The sequence below is a fragment of the Aedes albopictus genome, chromosome 3 (assembly GCF_035046485.1).
Source record: "Aedes albopictus strain Foshan chromosome 3, AalbF5, whole genome shotgun sequence".
In the NCBI taxonomy this organism is placed as follows: Eukaryota; Metazoa; Arthropoda; class Insecta; order Diptera; family Culicidae; genus Aedes; species Aedes albopictus.
Genome location: NC_085138.1, coordinates 67,788,436 through 67,814,585, shown reverse-complemented (window position 1 = coordinate 67,814,585; position 26,150 = coordinate 67,788,436). Strand labels below are relative to the sequence as shown.

Genomic DNA, 26,150 nt, shown 5'->3' with positions numbered 1-26,150 from the left:
ATAACAATCTACCTAAAAAAGTTGTTGGAGAAATTAATGAGGGAATATCTAAAGAAGCTCCTTCGTAAATTTCTTAAAGAATTTATTAAAAACATCGCCGTAGTAGTTTCCGTGAAAAACCTTGGAATATTTTAGGACTAAATTCCTGCAGTATTTTCTTAATAAACCCATGGAATATTTAAAAAAATCCGAAAAAGATTTCTTTGGATTTGAAGTTCTAGGACAATTTTTTTAAGAAATCTCCAGGAAAATTTCTAAAAAATCGCTGGCTGAAATTATGAAGAAATCTTTGACGAATTTCGCCCCAAATCGTATTCGGAGTTGGCAGCACCCTCTCAGATTACAACGAAACTTTCTTGGTGTGTAGACCTTGCCCAGATAAGCCACTTTGCATACTCATTTTTCTAATTTTTTTTCTCGACTGACTTTTGAAAAGGGCTTAACTTTTTTTATGGATTTTTTAAAAATGTTTTTAATCAAAAAATGACTACTCCTACAAAAAAGTGTTGTATGGGTGATTATCACAAAATAAGTCAAATTTTAAGAAAAAAATACTGAAAAAAATCCAAAATGAGCCCTACACTGAAAAAAATCATTTCTAAAAATTCAAAGTTGATTTAAAAAAAACACCATTTTTGATTTTGATGAAATTTTGTCTCAAGACAGGTAATTATGTTCCCTACCAACCGTCCATACATCACAAGATAGGCACTTTCAAGGAAAAAAAGTTTTTCTAACAAAAACTTTTTCATGTCCAAATTATTATATTTTCAGTGTCTTTTTTTAAAAACAAACTAAACCAGTGAAGGTTATCTAGTAATCTCAAAATGCAATGAAACTTATTGTGTCATATGCGACAATGCAATGCACCCATATTCACGCAGCAGCACTCTAGAAGTACGAAACAATATACAATTAGAACACGCATTTCATACGTGCTGCTGTAAGACTATTTATTAGATTCGAACTACCTAATCGAAAAAAAAAACAAATCAAGAGTTGTACCTAAAGCATATATGAACAAAACAAGAAAATGAATCGGTATCATTCAACGTGTTACTTCTCTTTGGTTATTAAAGGCAGTTCTGATTGTATAAATCAAAATTCAACAAATTCAAGTGCAGTGCAAAAATAAACAATCCAAAGTGCAACCGTCATAATCTACGGGGCATGTCATTAAGATTGATAGATAAGATTCATTCCATGGGATATACACATGAAATCGACGAATCGATGAGTATTTGTGAGTCATGTCGTGGATTGATAAGTCACAACAGAAGCCCGAATACGAAAAAACGCAGATCGGATGGAAACGACGAAACTATGCAACCATCATTTAGTGGGCAGCAACATCATGATGTTCCAGAACCAGAACCGTCAACGAGTGGTCAACAAATCGAACATGAGCTCGGTAAGTAAGCCTTCAACGTGTTAGCTTCTTTTATATAACTCATTTTGCAGCTCGTTGCAAAACTACATTTTTCAGTATTCTTCGTATTTATCCAACCCGGCAAGCCTCGTTGGATAAATGTACTACTTGTGCGAAAAAATTCATTTTTGCAACTCGTTGCATAAATAACTATCATTAACTTTCCACTGCATTCATTATTATATTGTTAACCTTAACTTTTATCTTACAGATATGGTACCATCTATTCCATCATTGGAGTCAATTCCGTCAACAGATCAACTACAGGGTCCCCATAATATTGAGAAGTTTAATACCATTGCTGAAACATTGAGTTTATCGCCAATCTCATCTAGAAACATGAGAAGTATGGAATATCGCATAAACAAATCATTGCAGATTACGAAAGCAGTTCGAAAAAATATCTTCGGAATAGATTCAACGGATGTTGGCAAAGTGGAGGCGTATGACGAGATAATTATGCAGTTAAAGGATAAGTTCAATCACCCTACAACTGACAGAAGCGAACAGATTAAAATACTATCTGTACTTCCTAAGTCTTGGTCGGTAAATAAAATCACAAGAGAGTTTAACGCACCAATGTATATGGCGAGGCAGGTGAAGGATCTTGTTTATGAACAGGGTATTCTTTGTACCACCGAAAAAAGAAGGGGGCATGGTATTGATGACGATACAAAACAAATAGTAAGAGAATTTTTTGATGATAATGATATCAGCAGGCCAATGCCAGGAACAAATGATTTTGTTTCTGAGGTTCGAAATGGAAAAAAAAACAACAAGTTCAAAAACGACTTTTGATGATGTCGCTCAAAGAGGCTTATGTTTTTTTGTAGATATGTACAAAACTGTGAATATTGGTTTCACAGTATTTACACAGTTGCGACCAAAGCATTGTATTTTACTTCATTCTACTGGTATACATAATGTATGCATATGTACTATTCATGAAAATGTAAATTTAATGTTCAACAGTATAAGAATTGTGTCACAAGATGAAATAATACAAAAAATGCTTTGCGATATTTCCACCAGAACAGATAATTGCTTTTTCCGTGCTTGTGAAAAGTGTGCTTGTAATGAACACATTGAAGAGGAACTTACATTGATATTAGAATCAAATGACAAAGAAGAGATTATATTTCAGTAGTGGTTGAATACTGATCGCTGTAATTTAGAAACGATTATTAAACCTGTTGATGAATTTGTTCCGTATCTTGTTGATAAAATTGACAAACTTATAACACACGACTTTATTCATAAACAACAATCATCATTTCTCAGAAATAAAAAAAGATACATTACACACTCAAAACAGATTTGCGGGCTCGGCAAAAACGCGCACAGCCGTCTGCTCAGTAAAACTATCAGCTGATATCCCAGCAAAAAGTGACATTTGTTAGCTGACTCTCAGCAAAACGATTGCCGAAGCTCAGCAATGAACTGTCAAAATTGCTGAGATCTCAGCAAAATTGTTGTTTGCTGATTACTCGGCTGTGAAAATCTCGGCAAAAGAATGGAAAAATGCTGATATCCCGGCAATCTGAATTAAGTGTGTAAAGGATGATGAAATTCTTGCGATTTGTGATTTCTCTGAAAACTATTCATTCATAATTCAAAACGCTGCTCAAGGATATCATTGGAACAACTTGCAAGCAACAATACACCCATTTGAAATTTACTATATGAAAGATAATAAACTTGTAAATGTTAGCTTCATTATCATATCGGAAGTAATGGCTCACGATACAGTTGCGGTCCAGTTGTTCATCTAAAAAATGATAGATTTTATGAAACAATTAACGAACTTTTCTAAAATTTATTTTGTGTCTGATGGGGCAGCATCACAATATAAAAATAAGAAGAACTTTGCTAGTCTATGTAGATTCCAGTCAAAGCATGCATTAAGAGCAGAATGGCATTTTTTTGCAACGTCCCACGGTAAAGGTCCATGTGATGCTATTGGTGGCACTCTCAAGCGAATGGCAAAGAGAGCAAGTCTTGCTCGAGATTATGGAAATACCATAACAACTCCACGAGAGTTATATAACTGGGCAGTTGTACAGACAGATAAAAATATAACTAAATTAAATTTCTGTTACGTATCCACTGAACAGTACATTAAAATGTCAGAAGATCTCGAAGAAATATATAATAACGCCAAAACAATACCAGGCACTCAGAAATTCCATAGTTTTTTGCCTATTCCTGGCGACAAAGTAAAGGCAAACAGGTATTCTAATTCAGAAGATGAACCAAAAATATTTAGTATGATCGGAAAAAAATAGAAAAGAACATGTTTGAAATTGGCTTTAAGACACATATATATATATTTGAAAAATTCATAATTATAAATAATTGTATATTTAAAAGTGCACTTCAATACATATTGCGATCAAACATTATATTTCCTAAGAAAATACATTTGTAATATTTTGAAGTTTTTTATGTATAGGAAAACCCTTCCAAATGATTGAATAAATAACACAAAATCTCCTAGAAAATTGAGTTTCATTGGATTCTGGGATTGTTATGGCCTTCACTGGTTTTATTGTTGATAACAAAATACACTGAAAAAAAAATCATTCGAACAAGAAAAAGTTTTTGTTAGAAAAACTTTTTTTCCTTAAAAGTGCCTATCTTGTGATGTATGGACGGTTGGTAGGGAACATAATTACCTGTCTTGAGACAAAATTTCATCAAAATCAAAAATGGTGTTTTTTTTTAAATCAACTTTGAATTTTTAGAAATGATTTTTTTCAGTGTATGGCTCATTTTGGATTTTTTTCAGTATTTTTTTCTTAAAATTTGACTTATTTTGTGATAATCACCCATACAACACTTTTTTGTAGGAGTAGTCATTTTTTGATTAAAAACATTTTTAAAAAATCCATAAAAAAAGTTTAGCCCTTTTCAAAAGTCAGTCGAGAAAAAAAATTAGAAAAATGAGTATGCAAAGTGGCTTATCTGGGCAAGGTCTACACACCAAGAAAGTTTCGTTGTAATCTGAGAGGGTGCTGCCAACATTTGTTCGAGTTGGCGCGAAATCCGTCCTTTGTAAGAATTTTTGAAGAAATCTGTGGAAGATTTTCTAAAGAAATCGTGGGGAAATTTCTGCAGGATTTCGATTTTCTTCAGGACTTGCTGAATGCATTTCTGAAGGAACGTCTGAAGGAATGTTTTAAGGACACTTATTGAGGCTATTCCAGAGGAATTTTTGGAGAAATTTCTGGAGGATGCACTGACGAAAATTCCGAAGGGAATTCTAAGAGAAATTTTGAAGTGATCCATGGGGATTTTTTATTATTATCTTACAAATTGGGCCGAAGGGTCTCAGATTTTCATGAAACTTTTTCCGCAGGCAGGGTTCATGGATATATGAACAGAAAAGAAAAATGAGAAGAATTTAGGGTCGCCTATTTTCCCGGAAAACTCAGGTGATTTTTTTTTTGTTTTCCCCTGACATTACTAACTTTGAAAGATCATAACTCAAGAACGAAGCATCGAAGAAACAAAGTTTTTCAACTTCAGCAAAGTGAAAGTAAATTTTTTTAGAAATCAAACATATATTCCACGGTTGAAAAAAATTCGTTAAGAAAATCCGGAAAAACTATGCTCGAACTTATTTTATAAACTTTAATCGCTGTAATTTTTGGAATGCACTATTTTTTAGTTCTTGAGTTATGGCCAATTTTGTTCGAAAATGTCCAAATGTGCCATATGAGCCTTTTCTTTGGAAAATTATAACTCAAGTACGAAGATTCGTAGTAACAAAGTTTTTTTTAATTAGAGAATTAAGTGTGCCGCCCCAAAGAACGCAAGCGCGGTGGAAATTTTCTGAGGATGACCGAAAAATAAAAGTAGGTTGAAGCGTAAAACCAAATTACGATTTTTATTTAATATCATCACCGAGAAACACCAATTAAAATCGAACAAGATCAAGTAAGCGGTGATCAAAGCCATATCAAGAAGAGAAAGTTTTTTTTTAATAAAAAAGAAAGCAAATTTTCTCAGAAATAATAATAAAATATGAAGTGGAAAAAGTTTTCCTCAAAATTTTCATTGCTGAGAAAATTCATAAACAAAGGCCAAAAAACTATTCCTGAACTCACGGAAAATTTTCAAAAAATATTTTTGTGAAGGATATTTCATAAGCTTTGATCACTGATTTTTTTGGAATGCACTTTTTTTCGTTCCTGAGTAATGGCCAATTCTGGGAAAAATTATCAAAGAATATAGGCTTAATACGGTCATTTTTAACAAAATTGGCCATAACTCAGAAACGAAAAAAAAGTGCATTCCAAAAATTTCAGCGATCAAAGCTTATGAAGTTACCATTTCAAAAATATTTTTATGAAAATTTTCCACGAGTTCGGGAATAGTTTTCCGGCTTTTCTTTATGAATTTTCTCAACAGTGTAAAATGTTGTGGGAAACTTTTTCCACTACACTTTTTTTGGATTTCTGAGAAAACTCGCTCTTATTTTTATTAAAAAACTTTGTTTCTACGATGCTTCGTACTTGAGTTATGATTTTTAAAAAAAAGGCTTATATGGCACATTTGGGCATTTTTCAACAAAATTGGCCATAATACAAAAACGAAAAAAAGAGCATTTTAAAAATTTCATCGATAATAGCTTATGAAATAATTTTCTCAAAAATACTTTTTCCAATAAACTGGAACATACGGAAACTAAGAATTTTCTGAAAAAAACTGTTGAACAATTTTCAGAGAAATCTTCGCAAGCTATCATTTCTTATAAACCAAAAAAGCAAAATCTCTTACACACTTAAATTCAGAAATTGATCTCGGTAAACGGTTTACCGAGAATCCAACAGCTGATATCTCGGTAAAATATTTACTGATTCTCGGTAAAATTTTTACCGAGATTTCGGTAAACCATTACCGAGCCTCGGTGAACTTTGCCGAGATCTCGGTAAAAAGTTGGATTACCGAGATCTCGGCAAAGTTTTAACGACATCTCGGTAAAACTTTTACCGAGATTCAGTGAAAATTATTACCGGATTCTCGGCTGTTGGATTCTCGGCAATCCGTTTGCTGAGGTCGGCGATTTAATTTAAGTGTGTATAAACCTCCTGGAAAATTTAGTGAAGAAATCGCTGGAGCAGTTTCTAAAAAATACCAGGTGAATAGTTAGCCTGGTGGTTAAGGCTATGGATCGCCAATCCGGAGACGGCGGGTTCGATTCACGTTCCGGTCGGGAAAATTTTCTCGACTCCCTGGGCATAGTGTACCATTATACTTGCCACACAATGCAATGGCAGGCAAAGAAAGCCCTTCAATTAATAACTGTGGAAGTGCTCTTAGAACACTAAGTTGAGGAGAGGCAGGCCAAATTCCAATGCGAACGTCGAGCCATAAAGAAGAAGAAGATGATTCAGGTGAATAGAAATTGACGAATTTCTGAAGATATTTATGGGAAATGAAAGAAATACCTAGAGAAAATTTTTAAACAAATCCTTCATAGATTATTTAAAGAGCCCGTAGAGGAATTGTGGGGTTATGAAAGAAGATAGACTAGCAAGGATACAATGTATTATCGCGAAATATGCCATGAATTTTGAAGTATCATGGATCATCCTGAAATACTACAGATTGTCATAAAATACCACGACAAAGTGATTTATTCCACTGCCAAATAACAAATCATCTTCTAGCTAAATCATCCACTCACCTCTCACGTACAGCACCGCCGAGCTGTTCACGAAGTTATCCATCAGAGGCAGGAAGTTGTTGTAGGTGATCGTTTCCAGCATATTCGAATTGAGGTTCAACGTTAGAACCGCTGGCACTCCGGTGAAGATTCCCCTTTCCAGTCGCGTCAGGCGGTTGTGCTCCAAGTTCAGCTTCCGCAAGTTGTTCAACCCGTCAAATGCACGGGCCGAGACTTTCTGGAGTTGGGACAGAAACAAACAAAAAACCATGTTACACATTTCGTAAGCTACTGGAAGGTCCCGAAATACTCACCTCAATGTGATTACTGTCCAGGTGCAGCTCCTGCAGACTCCACAGTTCTGCGAACACCGTATCGCCAATGTAACCGATGTTGTTCGCCGACAGTTTCAGGTTCCTCAGATTACCAAGTCCCTTGAAGCTTTCCCGGGATAGTAGCGACACCTGGTTTGATTCCACGTGTAGTTCTTCCAGGCTCGTAAGGTATACGAACGCATCGGCGTGCAGGATCGTCAAATTGTTGAAGTCCAAGTTCAGTTTCTTCAACTGGGGTAGGTTCACTAGTGCTGTTTTGTCCAGGTCGACGATCTCGTTACGCTCCAGGTTGATCTCCTCCAGGAAAGGATGGTTGGCAAAGGCGAATGGATGTATGAGTCGGATCTGATTCTTGTGTAGCGTTAGGTTTCGCAGTTCTGTTAGATTGCCGAACGCGAACTCGGACAAGTTCGTGATCATTCCGTACTCTATCGTAAGTTGTTTGAGATACTTCAACGTAACCAGAACATCCGACGGTATGTAGGTGAGGTTACCAATCTTTTGAACAGTTATCTTCAACTGTTCTACCGTAGTTTGCGTCTGGAAGGCCAACCAGTTGGGGTCCTTCCGTGGGAGATCTTTGCTGAATATCCAACAGTTAGCTTTCTGCGCTTTTACGTGTGGATCGTCTGGACTACAGTGACACACCAGCTTCATTTCACGATCCCCTGAACACAGGTTCAACAGGGAAGACACGGTTTCACTGTAAGGTACCTGACTCAGCTGTGTGGTTTTAGATTTCTTAAGATCTTTTTCTCGATTCCGACTTTCTGTGGGACACGTGACGACACAGAGCAATAGTAGCACCAGTGTTACGTGACGATAGCACGTCGAAGCCATTGCTGACGGAAGCATTTTGTTGATAGTTCTGAAACGAAAAGCACATAAAGAAAACCTTCAATTTTTACAGTGGTTGATCGAATCATTCTGGTCAATTTGCTCTCTTGCACACCGCACTAAACAGTGCCATCTGAAGAGTCATCCAATGAAAAGATGTTCTCAGCTGGAAGTCACAAATACATTAGATTTCATTGCACTCTCATTCATTTGTTCGGTCGAAAAAAAAAACTTCAATTCCAACAAATCATCGCCGAAATGGCTGAACCGAGCGGAAGTCGCTCCTCCCGCCATCTCAGCCATTGTTCGTCGTCGATTGAAGCTAGTTTTTTCTGCTTTTCCTTCTTTCGGGCAATCACTCGAGATCTGCCCATCAATGGCATTTTCACATCGTAATGGTCGCGAAGGACTCAAACGCAAGAACGGACTTTCCCAAGTTCGGTCACAAAATAGAACAGAGAGGAACAACCATAACAATCGAGTGGAAAGCGTTATCTTCCTCGTCGTCGTTCTATAGTTGCCGCCGGTCGTAATCGTTCTCCGGGTTTCTTATTTGTTCCGACAACGACAACAGTTGACTTCGAAACATGACACTGATTTGAACAGGGTAGTTCTCACTGCACGGCGTGAGAGAATTGTGGGGTAAAAGGAAAAGGCGAGAAGCATACAGAATCGTAATTTGAAAATTGCTCAAATAACTTCTTTGCACATCCGATGGTACATCACGAATAGAGTATTGAACAAATAGCTTTGAGCGAAAGCCACTTTATAAACAAGACTTGGAACTCTGTCTTTTTCCCATACAAACGTCGAACGTTGCCGATAGCAGTGCCTCCTGTTAAGCTATGGCGTAGTGGAAAAATGATGCTTCACTTAAGCTGTCTTGAATAGTTCCTTTATCATACGTGAGAAACGCTGGTTACAGTGTCTCATGATTTTCAGATGTAATGCTGATCTGTTTCATATTGTGCCTTCGCTTCAAGATTCAAGATGTTATTGGGGCTGCTATTGTGAGCAGAATTTGAATTATTAATACATTCGCTATAACTAGTGGTTACGATTCAACATACGCGTTAAATGTGATATCAAATAAAATCTGCATACCTGAAACAAGAGCGAACTTGAATTGGTATTTTGTACCACCTTCCCCAACTATCTTAGTCCAGTGAGTGGAAGCAAATGCGAAGTGTCCAAAGTTGAATTGGTAATGAAAGGAAGAATAAGCATCGGGCAAAATCGAAAAATCATCGTCAGTTTTCAGTTTCTGTGATCCTGTGGATTGGATGGTGTTACCAAACTTGCGATTCATAATTCGTTCCGTGAATCATCTGCGGATTTCTCCAGATTTTCTATCCAGGATTCTTCCTTGTATTCCTTACGCAATTTTACCGCAATTCCTTCTATGAATTCTTACACAGTTTTCAACTGAATTCTTCCTGCGAGTTCTCATGTTAATTTTACTTTAATTCCTGGAGGATTGTAGGAGTTTCTTTCTAGATTTGTCCAGGAGTTCCTTCCGGATTTTTTTTTTGATGTTCTTCCCGAGATTCCTGAAAGTTGATCATGGGATTTGTACCAGAGTTCCTTCTAGAATGTCTGCAGGAGTTTCCATCGGAGTTTTCGCAAGAGCACTTCCCAGGATATCTTCCAGAGTTTCTTGGTTCAAAAAGAGGATTATATGTATGAAACTTTCAAAAGATTTTTGGGATACGCCCATAAGCTTTTCGGGGGCTCAGCAGGCTCCAGAGGGCTTTCATGGTTTATTTCTAGCTAAGTTCCAAGGAGGTTATAATCTTTACGGGTTTCAGGTGTTTTAAGAAATTTCAAGATTTCAGTTTGAGGTCGTTGAAGGGAATTTCGAAGTGTTGAGAGGGTTTCAGAGGGCTCCCGGGAAGTTTAAGGGGATCTCAAAAGCATTCAGGAGGTTTTAGGAGAATTTCTATGGTTTTCGAGACTATCTAAGCTAGTTTCAATGCTGGGGCCCGTGACGTGGTGGCCACACGTTTGCTTCATAAGCAGATGGTCATGGGTTCCATCCCAGCCCCGGCACTTGCGTCAGTTGCTCTTTCCTCCTGAGAGCAGCTGACACTGACCCTCTTCTGAGCCCATGGCTCAAATGGACCCGGACACTTGGACATCGGCGAACGGCAACTCATAATGGACCCCCAATCGGACTGGATACAGGAACAACCAACAGCTTCCTCGTGCTCATAATTCTACCATGATAGGGTAAAGTAAAAGCAGCGCAACGGAAACCAGTTGTATATATTTGGTAAAATTAGAATAGAACACATTTATGCACTGTACAAATTGTAAGCACATATTCCAATTGAATCGCTCACGCAGTGCCCTAGTTGACAAAAGAGCTGTAAATTAGGTTAAGTGATTGAAGAATAAAGCAAGTATCAGGGAATCTCTGGGTTCTTAGATGGTTTCATAATGGAAGCCTTAGGGTGGTTTAGGGTCTCATGGGTAAGTGGTCCCAGGAGAATTCATAAGGTAGTCCTAAGGGATCTCATGGGTCTCATAAGGGTGGCGTGCCAGAGGGCTTGAAGGGGGCTTTCAGGGGGTTCCATGTCAGCTTTTCAGGAAATCTCAGGTGGAATCAGGGACTTCAGAGGATTGCAGAAGAATTTAGAATATTTTAGAGAGTTTCAGGTGTAGTTTAGCGTTTTAAGAGATTACAGGTACAACGTTGGAGATCCTGAATCGCTCTGAAATACCTCTTAAACTTTTTAAAACGCATAAAAGCTCAGGACGATCACAGCAAGAAGTCTTGGAAACAACTAAGAGCATTAGCCTGGAACAACTGGAGAATGAAATCGTGAGAAGAACTTCAAGAAAAGTAATAACAATAACTCCTGTAGAAATCTCAAAAGGAACGCAGAATGAACTCCGGAAGAAACCATTTGAGAAAGTCTAGGGTAAGTTCCTCTGTTTTGTTCCGGAGTTTCGCTAAGAATAGGAATTCCACTGGGAACTCTTCTTGCAGTTTCAATTGGAATTCTACCGCTTATTCCACCGGAAATTCCTCTCAAAATTTTACTGGAAATTCCTCTGAAGCGCCGCCATAAATTTTCGTGGGAATTCCACTGAGATTTTTTTCGAAGTTTCTACAGGAAATTCACCTGAAATTCTTCAAGCAGTTTCACCAGAAATTACGTCAGAAGCTCCACCAAAAATTCTTCTAAGAATTTTACTGAAAATTCCTCTAGAAGTTCCAGCGAAAATTCCTATAGAAATTCCACTAAGAATTCCAGCAGGAGATCCGTCGATATTTTTTTGCGGGAATGCCACTGAAAATTATTCCCCAAATTCAAATGGGAGTTCCACTAGGAATTCCTCTAGGAGTTCCAAAGAAAATTCCCGCAGGAGTTCCTTCAGGAAATTCAACGCGAAATTCACAAGGAATTTTGCCGGTAATTCCATTAGTTCTGATCGACGAAGTTACAACAAAAATTCTTGTAGGAGTTCCATCCCAAATTTCTGCATAAGTACCACTGCAAATTCCCACAGGAGTCCCATCAAGAAATCCTCTAGTAATTCCAACGAAAATTTCTCTAAAAGAATCATCGGAGATTCCTCTCAGAGTTCGTCCGGAAACTCTTCCTCCGGCAATTCCTTTGGAAGTTTCACTAGGAATTGTTCTTGAAGCATTCCCCTCCACCGGAAGTGTCTCTAGGAATTCCGTTAGGAATTCTGCTAGGAGTTCCAAAGTGAATTTCTCTATGAGTTCTACTATTTTTTTTGAGTTCCATGAATTATTTCTCATGGAGATCTTCAGGAAATTCCTCTAGGAGTTCCTCCAGGAATTCCTGTGAGAGTTTCACTGATTCTTTCTCCTCTATTAACCAGCTCTTGTTCTGTAGATTTATCTTGAATTTCTCCAGGAGATCCGATGGGAATTCCTCTAAGACTTCCATTGAGAATTTCTAATGGGAGTTCCACCGGAGATTACAGAAAGAATTACGGCAGGAATCTCTCTAGACGTCTGAAAGAGAATTTCTCTATTAGTTCCACCAATTATTTCTCTCAAATTTCCTCGGGGAAGTTTGACAGGAATTCATGTGAGAATTCCACCGAGAATTCTTCTCAAAGTTCTCCAAAAATTCATCTAGAAGTTTCAAAGAGAATTTCTTCAAGATTTCCTTAAATGATTTCTCCTAGTGTTCCTCAGGAAAATGTCTATAGAAGTTTCAATGCACACCAAAACTTCTCAGCAATATTTTGCTGAACTTTACCATTTTTTTTCTGAACTTTCAGTAAATCTTGCTGAACTTCAGCAAAATGATACTGGGGATCAGCAGAGTTAACTGAACAAATTAGAAAATTTTGCTGAATTTCAGCTATATTTTTGCTGAAAACTTCAGCTCGGCCAAATTCAGCAAAATTTTGCTGAAACCCTCAATCGATTTTTGGTGTGTATGAATTCTTCTAAAAGTTAAACCGAGAATTTCTCTAACAGTTCCACCTGAAATTCCCCTAGCAGTTAATTCGGATTTTATTTCCAGAATTGTAATTTCTCTAGAAGTTCGTCCGTGAATTCTTTCAGATGTACCAACCACATTAAATTCCTACAGTAGTGCTTATCATTTCTACTGGAGGTTTACCACAAATGATTGTAGGAGTTCTACCAGGAGCTTTTCTAAAAGTTTCACCAGAAGTTCCTCTAGAAATTGCACAAAATATTGCTCTTCCCGGGAGTTGTACTGGGACTTCCTCCAAGTGTTTTATCGGGAATCCCTTTAGGAGTACCACTGAAAATACTTCTAGGAGCTATACTCTATTTTCTATAAGGGTTCCATCGTAGATTCGTTTAGAAGTTTAAATTCTTCTGAGAGCTGCACCCGAAACACTTCTACGAGTTTCCTTGTGAACCTGTAGAAGCTCCGCCGCACAGATGCTTCGTGAATTCCTTCAAGAGATCCTCGAACAATTCCTTCAGGGCTACGACGGAGAGTTTCTGTAGAGAGCCCCTGCGGAAAATTTTCACTAGAATTTACAGCGGGAATACCCCGAGGTGTTGCACCGGGAAATGCTTTAGCAGTTCCATCGTTACGTTCTCTGGATGCTTCACAGAGAATTCTTCTAGGATTGTCAACGAAAATTTCTCTAGACTTTCCATCGGGAAACCTGCTAGGGTTTCCTACACAAAATCTTAAAGTAATTTCACCTTAAATGAGCTCTACCGCAAGTTCCTGCATGAGTTCCACTAGGAATCCTCTTAGGAATCCCACCGTGAATTCTTCTAGGGTTTCTACCGGGAATCTCTCTTGCAGAAATTCCTTCAGTGGATCACCGGATTCTCGTTCAAAAGTTCCTCAGGAAATTTCTACACGATCCCTTCAACTTCAAGAGTTTTTCGGGGCATTGTTTTCATGAGTTGTCCAACAGTTTCGAGATATCCTATAGGAGACCGACCTGGAATACCTTCAATAGCTGCTCCGGTAAACTCTTAGAGGAATCCCCTGCGTAAATAACACTAGTTTACAAAATGAAACGAAAGTCGTGAGCTTCTGTCAACGACCAAAATTTTTGAAGCTCAATTTAGCACTGATTTCGAAAACGTGCTTCAAAAAATTTTAAGTAGAGCAGTTTTTGAGTTTCTGCTCAATATCGAGTTTTTAAACTTTTAAAAATACGGAATTTATTAAAATTCAAATATCTTACGTTTTGTGCAACCAATTTCAAATCTTTTTCCATAAATTAAAAGCTGAATACAATACCATTAGATCATCTGAATGCAGGTTTTGCGTCAGATTGATGAAATTCGAGATATTGGCGAGTTTTAGGGACGATCTCCTTAAATTTTAGCCAAATTTCCAAAAATATATGAAAAAATGTATTTTTGCCTTTCTCGTACACCAAGGTGTACCGAAAGGCTATATGTTCACTCCAAAAACGAAAATTTGATAGAGCCTCCGGAGGGGTCAAGTCTTATATACCAATCGACTCAGCTCGACGAATTGAGGTGATGTCTGTGTGTGTGTATGTGTGTGTGTGTGTGTGTATGTGTGTGTGTGTATGTGTGTGTACAAAAAAACTCACATCACTTTTTGACAGTAAACCTCATCCGATTTCAATGACCGACGGTTCATTCGACGCGGAATCTGGTCCCATTGTTTCCTATTGAAAATGGTTCGGATCGGTTCAGCCGTTCCGGAGATATGGCCATTTAGGTGTTCCGGAACGGTACCCCAGGAAGGGACCAGATATGAAAATGCATCAAACCTATGCATGCGACACATCAAACCACGGCATTTTCGATAACCTGATGAGCGGTAAGCAGAAAAATAGTCTAAGACCATATCTGAACCGGTAGTGTTCCGGAGCCGGTTCCGGGTGTCCCGCCGGAAGTGGCAAATATCAAAGTGAACCAAACCCATGCATGAGGCACATCAAACCACGGCATTTTCGATAACCTGATGAGCGGTAAGCAGGAAATTAGTCTTAGACCATATCTGAACCGGTAGTGTTCCCGAACCGGTTCTGGGCGTCCCACTGAAAGTGGCCAAATATACAATTGTACCAAACCCATGCAAGCGACACATCAAACCACGGCATTTTAGATGACTTGATGGACAATGAGCAGGAAAATCATCTCAGACCATATCTGAACCGGTAGTGTTCCGGAACCGGTTCTAGTCGTCCCGCTGGAAGTGGCCAAATATACAAGTGAACCAAACCCATGCATGCGACACATCAAACCACGGCATTTTCGATAACCTGATGAGCGGTAAGCAGAAAAATAGTCTCAGATCATATCTGAACCGGTAGTGTTCCGAAACCGGTTCTAGGCGTCCCGCTGGAAGTGGCCAAATATACAATTGAACCAAACCCATGCATGCGGCACATCAAACCACGGCATTTTCGATGACCTGATGGACAATGAGCAGGAAAACCATCTCAGATCATATCTGAACCAGTAGTGTTCCGGAACCCGCTCCGGGGTTCCCGCCGAAGTGGTTAAATCTGAAAGAGAAACAAACCCGTACATGCGTCACATCAAATAGCGGCTTTTTAGATTACCTAATGAACGGTCAGCAAGTATTTCGGAATCGGTTTTGAGTGGTCGGAAGAGGCCAAATGTAAAAGTGAACCAAATCCAGGCATGTGACACATCAAATCGTGGCTTTTGCGATAACCTGATGAACAGTTAGCTAGAAAATAGCCTTACGTCACTGGTAGTGGTCCGGAATTGGTTCAGAGAGTCCCGTCGAAATTGTCAAACCCTGCATGTGACACCTTCAATTTGCAGCGTTTTTGGTTAACCGATGAGCAGTTAACAAGACAATAATGTTAGACCATATTTGGTTCAGCCGGTAGTTACCCGGAATCAGATCCGGGTAGTAAAATGTAAAATTTAACCAAACCCATGGATGCGGTACATCAAATCACGCAGTCTTGTAAACATTCGACACTTTTTACTACCTTCATTTCGTTGCCGCAGTCTGGTGTCAGTCGGCAGAAATTTTTCTTGGTGCTCGTTTTTGAATATGATGTACCGCTGCAACTAAACTGCTCGCGCAATATAGAAGGAAGGCCCATTGCCATGAAGAAAGGAATCAGTGAAACGAATTGCTATTTGCTTGACTATAGAGTTATTATTAACATTTTGACGATATTACTGTTTTGTCTGTCGGTATTTTTTTTCAAATAGCTTCCTTGAGAGTTTCTTCAAAGAAATTGCTATATATGCGAAAATATGATTTTTGCGATATGTTCTCGGCCTAGCGGGCTAAACCGAGTATGCAGTCATCTTCTCATAAGTCTTATTGACCATTCTGGAAAGTTTGGCGATATTACTTTTTTGTCACCCGAACATTTTTTTTTCAAATAGCTTCCTTGAGAGTTTCCTCAAAGAAATTGCCATATATGCGAAAATATGATTTTTTCGATATGTTCTCGGCCTAGCGGGCTAAACCGAGTATGCAGTCATCTTCTCATAAGTCCTATTGACCATTCTGGAAAGTTTGGCGATATTACTTTTTTGTCACCCGAACATTTTTGCTTTTCTCGTACACCAAGGTGTACCGAAAGGCTATATGTTCACTCCAAAAACGAAAATTTGATAGAGCCTCCGGAGGGGTCAAGTGTTATATATCAATCGACTCAGCTCGACGAGTTGAGATGATGTCTGTGTGTGTGTATGTGTGTGTGTGTATGTATGTGTGTGCGTATGTGTGTGTGTGTGTGTACAAAAAAGGTCACCTAACTTTTAGATAGTAAACCTCAACTGATTTTAACGACCGACGGTTCATTTGACGCGAAATCTGGTCCCATTGTTTCCTATTGAAAATGGTTCGGATCGGTTCAGCCGTTCCGGAGTTATGGCCATTTAGGTGTTCCGGATCGGTACCCCAGGAAGGGGCCAGATATGAAAATGCAACAAACCCATGCATGCGACCCATCAAACCACGGCATTTTCGATTATCTGATGAATGGGAAGTGGGAAAATAGTCTCAGACTATATCTGAACCGGTAGTGTTCCGGAACCGGTTCCGGGCCTGCAGGAAGTGGCCAAATATAAAAGTGAACATAACCCATGCATGTGACACATCAAAGAGCGGCTTTTTCGATAACCAGTTGAATGGTAAACAGGAAAGTAGTTTCAAACCAAGTTTGAACCGGTAGTGTTCCGGAACCGGTTCCGGGTGTCCTGCCGGAAGTGGTCAATTAAAAAATTGAACCAAACCCATGCATGTGACGCATCAAAGAGCGACTTTTTCGATAACCAGATGAACGGTAAACAGGAAAACACCTTATCTGAACCGGTTGTGTTCCGAAACCGGTTCCAGGTGTCCCGCCGGAAGTAGCCAATTAAAAAAGTGAAGCGATATATCAAAGAGCAGCTTTTTCAATAACCAGATGAATGGTTAGCAGGAAAAAGTTTCATACCGTATTTGAACCGGTTGTGTTCCGGAACCGGTTCCAGGTATCCCGTCGGAAGTGACCAATTAAAAAACTGAACAAAACCTATGCATGTGACTCACCGCATAGTAGCTTTATCGATAACCAGGTGAATGGTAAGCAGGAAAATAGTTTCAGACCATAACTGAACCGCTTATATATTAAACTGACGAAGTTGAAGGGGTGAATCCAACTGAATGCGTCTGACGATGACCGAAGAATAGTAAGTCGAAACGCGTAACGCTTAACAAGCTGTTTCCGATATTTGTCACCGTTAATTACCAATCAATCCACAAATTACATACCTAAACCGGTTGTGTTCCAGAACCGGTTCCAGGCCGGAAGTGGCTAGTTAAAAAAATGAACCAAACCCATGCATATGAAACATCAAATCATCAAAAATGTTGGATTACCAGATAAACGGGCAGCAAGAAAATAGTCTCTGTCCACACCTAAGATTACCAGCAGTGTTGCAGAATCAGAATTGGATGCATCGCTGAAATTACGAAGGTGAACGAAATCAATGCAAGCAACAAATATGCGTAAAAGAACAAAATCTTAATAAAAATTAAAGCGATCTTGTCAAATCACACCATTTTAGATTCCTGAGACGTAATTATACAGTAGGATGAATCAACGTTGTATGGGGAAATTTTAATTTTATAGCATCAATCCTCTTTTGCGGTTGAAATTACTACACACAATTTTGATGCAACTGGTTGAGCCCTCGCTCTCTGTCACACGGTTGGAATTTGAATGGGTTTTTTAATGAGAAATTTTACTAGCTCGCACTTTATTTTGTCAAATTATACATAAATCTTATAACCAATGATCATAAAATAAAAGCTAAAGCGTGCAAAAAAAATTTGCCAAAATATCTTTATAATGATCGGCATCCAATGCTAGTGAAGGTGGTCAAGCAGTCAACTGAGAGTTTTGATATTTTCCAGCTCTGCTTATACGTTTAACATAAAACATAACTTCGGAATATGAGCCATCAATAAGTTTCCAAATTCGATTATGGCTTTGATATAATTGTTGCTTTTCTAAATAAGGCTGACACAAATTTCGATTTTCTCTCAAGTCAAGAGGGCTCCCCTTGGAAATTTTATTCGGATTTCATCATTTTGAGAAAGGGCACAAATTAATAGGGGAGATCGGGGCATAATGGACACCCGGGGCAAAATGGACACCCCTATTTTTGCCGAAACCGTTGACTTTTATGCTAAACTTTTAATTCATAAGTGTAAAGGAACAAGTCATCGTTATATTTTTTTAAATTTCCATTCATATGCCTCCAAAATAACTTAAATATCATTGAAATTGAAATATGTCTTTCATATGGAGAACTTCTTATAATTTTAACGCAGCAGCAAATAAGGTATTACGAGTGTTTGAGTGTGTGCGCCATAAAAACAAGTGAATTGCTACCTTATCTGCATGTATACGTAGATTTAGCAATAGATAAAGTATTTTATTTGTGTTTAGAATTTACTCAAAATAGAAATTTCAATGTTGTAGTCGATTTGGGGCGAAATGAACACTGGAAATTACGAATGGATGTACGCGCATTGCATACTCTCAGGCGTTTAAGAGTGTTTGGAAAAAAATCAATTGGATTATTTTAGCCTAAAGTATATTTAATTAACTTTGATGTTATGTAAACTTGTCTAAGATGGAGTATTTTATCTGTGGTATCGATCTCAGTGAGCAAATTACTTAACTGATCGATGTAATAAAAGAGTTAGCATAAAATATACAGGGGTGTCCAATGTTCATTATGCCCCGATCGATAGGTGTCCATTTCGCCCCGTACCTTCACTGCCAGCCAGGGATGCCAGATGTTTTTTTGAAAAATCTGTATCGCATTTTTCAAAAATCTGTATCCTATACAAAATTTAGATGAAAAATCTGTATCCCATACAAAAAATTGGCCCCTTTAGCTCAAAATTCTGTAAATCTGTATGGATGCTCAAAAATCTGTAAAATACAGATAAAACTGTATATATGGCATCCCTGCTGCCAGCCCTAAAAAACACACGATTTACAATTCAATATTTCTTCACAATAAAGACATTCTACCTGCTGTAAACGATTGAAATACGTAGGAAACAAACTAAAATTGTAAGCCAACTGATAATATGTTAAGTTTTTCTCTGTTATATTTTTGTTTTTTAATTTTAAAGTGAAATAAGAGTCCTCCAGAAATGTTCTTACCAAATCCGATGAGTTAAGCGGATTTGCTAAATTGTTTGGGTATTTTTTCATCAAATACATTAAGTATTTATCAACTCTACTCCCCCATTGAGATTTGTTCCGTTCTAGAGTATTCTCAGAATTCAGGAACACTTCGGCTTATGGCTCTTGAGTACATATTCGACGAGAAAGGCACTATCACCACTAGGTGGATTAATCTGGGTTTTTTCAATAAGAATAATACAACCTAAAAATTATTTCTCAACGTTTATTCGACATACCATATGTAGGCGAGTTACAGTAAAAAATCAGCTCAATCGGAGCATTGATTACGGAGAATGAGATGAATGAAGGGAGCGACGTTGATTAAAAATAGAACAAAAATCGATTTCAAATCATCAACTTTGTATGGAAAGTCGAAAAAAATTCCGCTCTACTGTAATTTTTTTCCTTCGCGTTTTCGAACTCAGGGCATGATTCTAGACCAAAAATGATCATCAGCTTACCGAGTTCAAAAATGCTGTAAACTAGTGTAATTGTTGAAGTGCTCTTAGAACCAGCTCAGAAGCAGGCTTTGTTCCAGTTGGGGCGTAATGCCAAGAAGAAGAATAAGATGATGAATATTTATTTGTGTATCAGACATGAAAATTCATAAAGGTAGAGCCAAGTAGCAACGGGTTATGAAGCGAAAATTATAAGAAGTTCATTGTCGTTACACAATTGACCACGTTCCGGAATCCCTGGAACCGATTCCACATTGACCAGACCTGACTAGAACCCTTCAAACATGGTCCTAAACAAGATGTTTCTCGTTTCAGATAAGTATGCAGAGAAGTTATGCAAAAAAAAAAATGCATATAGTGAAAAACATTTGTGTACTTTCAAGCACATAGCAACAATAAAAATGACTTTTCGGATGTTCCAGATTTCCGGAACCGGTTCTCAGTAATTAGTGACTATTAATATCTTTAATCAAAGGCTACGTGTATACCTTTCCACCGATACTTGAACGGTACTGATTACTTATTTGGTTGGAGTTATAGCTTGCCAAAGTTGCATTTTTCAGTTGAAGAAGGTTCCCGGTGGCCACAGTGACCAAATCCGGATTTCTCCGATAGTTTTCAAAACTAGACATATGCCCTTTTCATTTGAGCCAAAGAGATCGAAAATCGGACAAGCCACTGATTTTTGCGAGCTGTCCAAAGTTTGGGGTCAAAAATGACCGCAGGGTCTTATTTGTAACTTTGTTTTTTGGGAGCGCCCCTAGGGGTCATCCAATAATTTTGATTTTTGAAAAGGTTTATTTCCGCGAAAAAATAATTGTGAGAAAATTTCAGATTGCCAGGATTAGCCAAACAAAAGCTACAAAGAATTGAAATTTCAAAAAGGTAAAAAAAAGACCCCAAGACCTAACTACGGCCCAAGCAACACACTTGGGCATTAATAAGTTCCTGTAATTTGTATGCAACTATATTGAAAGTTATGCCATTTGAACCAATCGTCTTATTAACGACTAAATTGCAACCAAAAAAGCGCAAGAGGTGGAGCCAATATAAAACATCCATTCGTGATATAAACGGTTTTATTACGCAATCAAATTATAACCAAGATACAACTTATAGTCGACTTAAAAAATGGTAACCGATTCGACAACTAGTCAGCTAGTCACCACATTCGTCACTGCCAGTTATTATGCATCAACAGTTTCGTTCATGTGATTAATAAATTCGGTGCATAAATATACCCCAAATAAGGCTGACCGAGAACGCCAATTTGTGTGCCGTTCCAGATTTATCGGTAAGTTACGCATTGTAGCTCCGTATTCTCAACGCGCCTCAGTCTACCTATCATTTTGCGAGTGAAAATTTAGGCATTTGTGGTAAAAATTAACTCGCCATATTGCTTTGGCGGAGTGCATTTCAGCAGCTTATTTAATGCACCCATAAAATGCTAAAAATTAATTTTAGAATTTAGAAAGATACCATTTGCTGAATCATGCCTATGGGAATCCGTATTGACAAAGTACAACAATGCTGCACTGCCGTGGGACGCATAAATGTCACATGTTACATTTCGACATTTTTGAGGTTTTTATGTCAAAAGTCGCATTTAGATACGTATACGACATAAATATTTTGCCAACCTATGAGTTTATGTATGTTTCGATAGTTGAATTGCGTTGAAGTCAGTCAAATGCGACAACAGCCAAAGTTTATTTTGAAACTTCAAATGCGTTTTTCTCGTGTTTTTCTAATGTAACATGTGACATTTATGCGTCCGAGGGCAGTGCACGTGGTACACGGAACCGCCAAACTACCAAAAATTGGATTCTTTTAACGCAATCCTATAGTTCAGCCTAATAAGTCAACATTTGAGTGAATCGATTAAACTCACGCATGGTAAATTGCCTTTACCTCTAACTAAAATAAACTCAAGAGTAGGTGTAAATTCAACCACAGACCCCCTTCATTCAACCCAATTTTGGGGTAAATCTACATTTACCCAAAATTGGCTTATCGGCCTCAAGGACCCCCGTTGGATAGACGCATCTCTGTTTATTTACGACAACATCTGTGGAGGAGAGAGGAAAAACAACCTAATTTTGAGTAAGTAATCAATTTGATATACACTCATTTTAGGGTAAAATCGACCCAAAACAAGGTAGTTTGAATTTTCCGTGTAGAACATAAATAACCAAAATAGCAGACATTTGGACGTGTACTTCCCATTTACGTCGACAAGAGGCTGTCCATTTATTACGTAACGAAAATTTCACGTTTTTTTGTAAAAAAAAGTAAACCCATTGTAAAATTTTTCGTGGGAAACTCCTAATATTTTTGTACGTTACGTAAGATTTCTCAAAACCCCAATATTCAAATCTTCCCAGTGGTAGGTACCAGTCGTTCAGTACTGCGAAAATGTGGCAGATTTTTTTATTGGGTCAATATTATACTTCCAATCAGATTTTTTTTCTATTTACCACTTTAATTTTATAAAATTTGGAATATTTCGATAAATTTTTGAAGAAAAAATTACATTTTATTCGTACATGATTTCGTTATTTTTGAAACATTTTGGTTTTTATAGTGCATTTTATATTTTTTGTGATCAGAAAAACATTTTGCCGCACATTTTGGAACTTCTATCTCTCCTGTCAAAATTGTTCGTTATGTTCTAAATAAGTTCCAGGTGGAACATGTTTATAACAATCAGAATCAATGTTTTGGTTTGTAAACGGTTGTAACTAGGATTCGTTGAAACAATCAGATTATACTTCAGTTACAAATTGGTTTCGCAAGTTTCGACTAATGATGACGTTTGTTGTCATTTTGCTAGTTGTTATAAAACTGTTACCACCTCAGTTTGGCATTACAAAAGGATTTTAATAAGTTTTAATTTTGTTTGTTTCATGAAAACTCAGTTGCAACATGTTTGCAACGATGATCATTTCCATTTTAGTTGCAGGTGCTACTTGGGGGTTAAGGGGGATTTTAGAAGCATTTCAAAAAGCTTCAAGGCATTTTCGGCGGGGCTTAGAGGCGTTAAGGGAGCGTTTCGGAGGAGTTTTCGGGGGTTTCTTAGCCTCTCAGGTGCGGTACATAGAGTTCGAGGGGTTTTAAGGGGATTTTGTAGGCATTTCAAGATGTTTCAGAGCATTTTCGATGGGATTCAGAGGCGTTATGGAAGCGTTACGGAAGAGTTTTCGAGGGTGTCGGAGCCTCTCAGGTGCGTTACATGGGGTTCGAGGAGATTTAAGGGAGACTTTACGGCATTCCAGGAAGTCCGAGTGGGTTTCAGGAGGATCTTGGAGGAATTTCAGGAAGTTTCAGAGGATTTGCGGTTACCTCATCACAATATTTTTGAAACGATTTAAAGGTGTTCTTGAAGCCCTCCTATACGAACCTGTCCTAAAATACCTCGAAACTCCTCTCAAACCTCCGTAATCCTATTAAAACGCCCTTGAAATTATCAATTAGAAATGCCTCTGAAAACTTTTTGGAAGTCTTTAATAGGGTTCGGAAACCCCTCAAAATGCCCCTGAAATGCTATCAAACGCCCCTAAAACCTCTAGGAACGCCCTTGAAATGTTCCTAAAACACCCTGAAAATCTCTGAAATGATTCTGAAATACTTTGAAACGCTCATGGGCTGCAAAACGGTGTCGATAAGGAGAGCGTCCAACATAGCTCTGGTCCTCACAAGTTCCTACATCATGCTTCCACGGGTCAAGCGATGACAAAGACCGCCAGCTAAGAGTTGTATGCTTAGCTGATGGTGCAGCCTGGGTACTGTTGTCCTTTTGACTTCAGCTAGATTGAGGATATACGACCCGAGCGTCTGTTCACCAAGGAGGTGCGGCTCAAACAGCGTCTGTTCTGGCATCCAGCGGCTGATAAAGAAACGCTGCACTACGCCCAGCTAGACCCAAGGTGGTGCCCCATCAGCGTGGTCGTCCCAGTGTTGGTTGGGACGTTCAACAGAACTGGCACGATGGCCCTCCGGAAAGACAGGAGTGTTGACGTAGGCCCAATAGACCACCCGTAAAAATCCCCATTGCGATTAACATAGGAGATAGTACGACTCGATACAATCAACAGACCCACGCGACGAAATAAGGACTACGATTGGAAACTTGGAACATGGAATTGCAAGTCACTAGGTTTCGCAGGATGTGACAGGATAATCTACGACGAACTACATCCCCGCAACTTCGACATCGTGGCGTTGCAGGAACTTTGTTGGACTGGGCAGTAAGTGTGAACAAGCGGGCATCGAGCGGCTACCTTCTATCAAAGCTGTGGCAATGAACCGGGAACAGGATTTATAGTGTTGGGCAAGATGCGACAACGTGTGATCGGGTGGCAGCCGATCAACGCAAGGATGTGCATGTTGAGAGTTAAGGGTCGTTTCTTCAACTACAGCATCATCAACGTCCACTGCCCACACGAAGGGAGACCTGATGACGAGAAAGAAGCGTTAGGGATGCGTAAACTTTGCAGCCTCCCGTGGTAGTCTTATGGTAGTCCGAAGCACCTTCTTCCCCCGCAAAGATATCCACAAAGCCACCTGGAGATCACCCAACCATCAAACAGAAAACCAAAACGACCACGTTCCAATCGACGGTAAATTCTTCTCAGATATAACCAATGTCCGCACATACCGCAGTGCGAATATAGATTCGGATCACTACTTAGTCGCTGTAAGCATGCGCTCAAAACTTTCGACGGCTATTACCACGTCGAAGTCGAACGCTGAGCAGCTGCGTAACGAAGACGTGGCTCAAGACTACGCGTAGCAGTTAGCAGTGGCCCTACCAACGAAAGAGCAGCTTGGCGCAGCTACACCAGTGTTGGTAAAAACTCAAATTCTCAAATCTCATGCTTGAGTTGTTTCACGCGCGAATCTTGACTCGCCAAACTCACTGCCGAATAAATCATGCATGAGTTGACTCGCGATTTCACTCATTGCGTTATTTCTTGGTGTTCTTATTATTTACATCGAAGTTTTTAGGATTGTATGATAGAACAAAAGCAAACCTATCGTACAACAACATTGGATGTCGTTAAAATTGATTTGGATTCGTTTTACAAGCGAACGAGATTTCGGGGCTTGACTCGTGAGAGCGAGATTTTGCATGAAAATCTCGCGCGTGAGAAAATGATTCAGAATCGCGCGCGAGTTTACTCACGCAGGAGCGGTTCATGAGTGAGCTTTGAGTGTGAATTTACCAACACTGAGCTACACTTGAAGATGGCTGGAGGGACATCTGATCAGACATAGGTAGTACCTCGGCTACAGCACTAGGCTTCGCGACTCCGAATCACAGAAACGACTGGTACGACGGCGAATGCGAACAGTTGAAAAACGAGAAGAATGCAGCATGGGCGAGAATGCTGCAACACCGTACGAGAGCGAATGAGACACGTTACCGACAGGCACGGAACAGGCAAAACTCAGTCTTCCGGATGAAGAACCGCCAACAGGAGGAACAAGATCGCGAAGCGACGAAAGACCTGTACCGCGCTAAGGACACCCGAAAGTTCTACGAGAAGCTGAACCGGTCGCGCAGAGGCTTTGTGCCACAAGCAGACATGTGCCGAAATAATCACAGGAATATTCCCACGAGCGAACGTGAAATGGTCGAGAGGTAGCGGCAGCATTACGATGAGCACCTCAATGACGACGTTGCAAGCACCGAAGGTGGCGCGGTAACAGATCTAGGAGTACGTGCGCAGTACGAAAGATTTCCAGCCCCCAACCTCCAAGAGATTGAAGAGGAGGTCAGCCGGTTGAAAAACAACAATGCTGCTGGATCAGATCAACTATCAAGCGAGTTACTAAAACACGCTGGAGAAGCACTGGTGAGAGCACTACACTGGGTCATCACCAAGATTTGGGAGGAGCAAGAATTACCGGAAGAGTGGATGGAAGGTACCGTGTGTCCCATCTACAAAAAAGACGATAAGTTGGATTGCGGGAACTATCGCGCGATCACACTACTGAGCGCTGCCTACAAGGTACTCTCCCAAATTTTGTGCCGCCGACTATCACCGATTGCAAGAGAGTTCGTGGGGCAATATCAGGCTGGATTCATGGGTGAACGCGCTACAACGAACCAGATGTTCGCCATCCGCCAGGTGTTGCAGAAATGCCGCGAATACAACGTGCCCACATATCACTTGTTCATCGATTTCAAATCGGCGTATGATGCAATCGATCGAGAACAGCTATGGCAGATTATGCACCAATACGGATTCCCGGATAAACTAATA

General features: G+C 39.2%; 1 protein-coding gene across 1 annotated transcript in view; it reads right to left on the bottom strand.

Moving 5' to 3' along the window:
* Positions 1–6,712: 6,712 nt before the first annotated feature.
* Positions 6,713–26,150, bottom strand: part of LOC109400170 (connectin-like) — a 497,439-nt gene continuing 478,001 nt past the window's right edge. Inside the window, exons 2-3 of the mRNA XM_029871984.2 lie at positions 7,415–8,303; positions 6,713–7,338 (exon numbers count right to left, since the gene is read on the bottom strand). Coding sequence (XP_029727844.2) covers positions 7,105–7,338; positions 7,415–8,290 — 1,110 coding nt within the window. The 5' untranslated portion in view covers positions 8,291–8,303 and the 3' untranslated portion in view covers positions 6,713–7,104. The remainder of the gene's footprint in view (positions 7,339–7,414; positions 8,304–26,150) is intronic.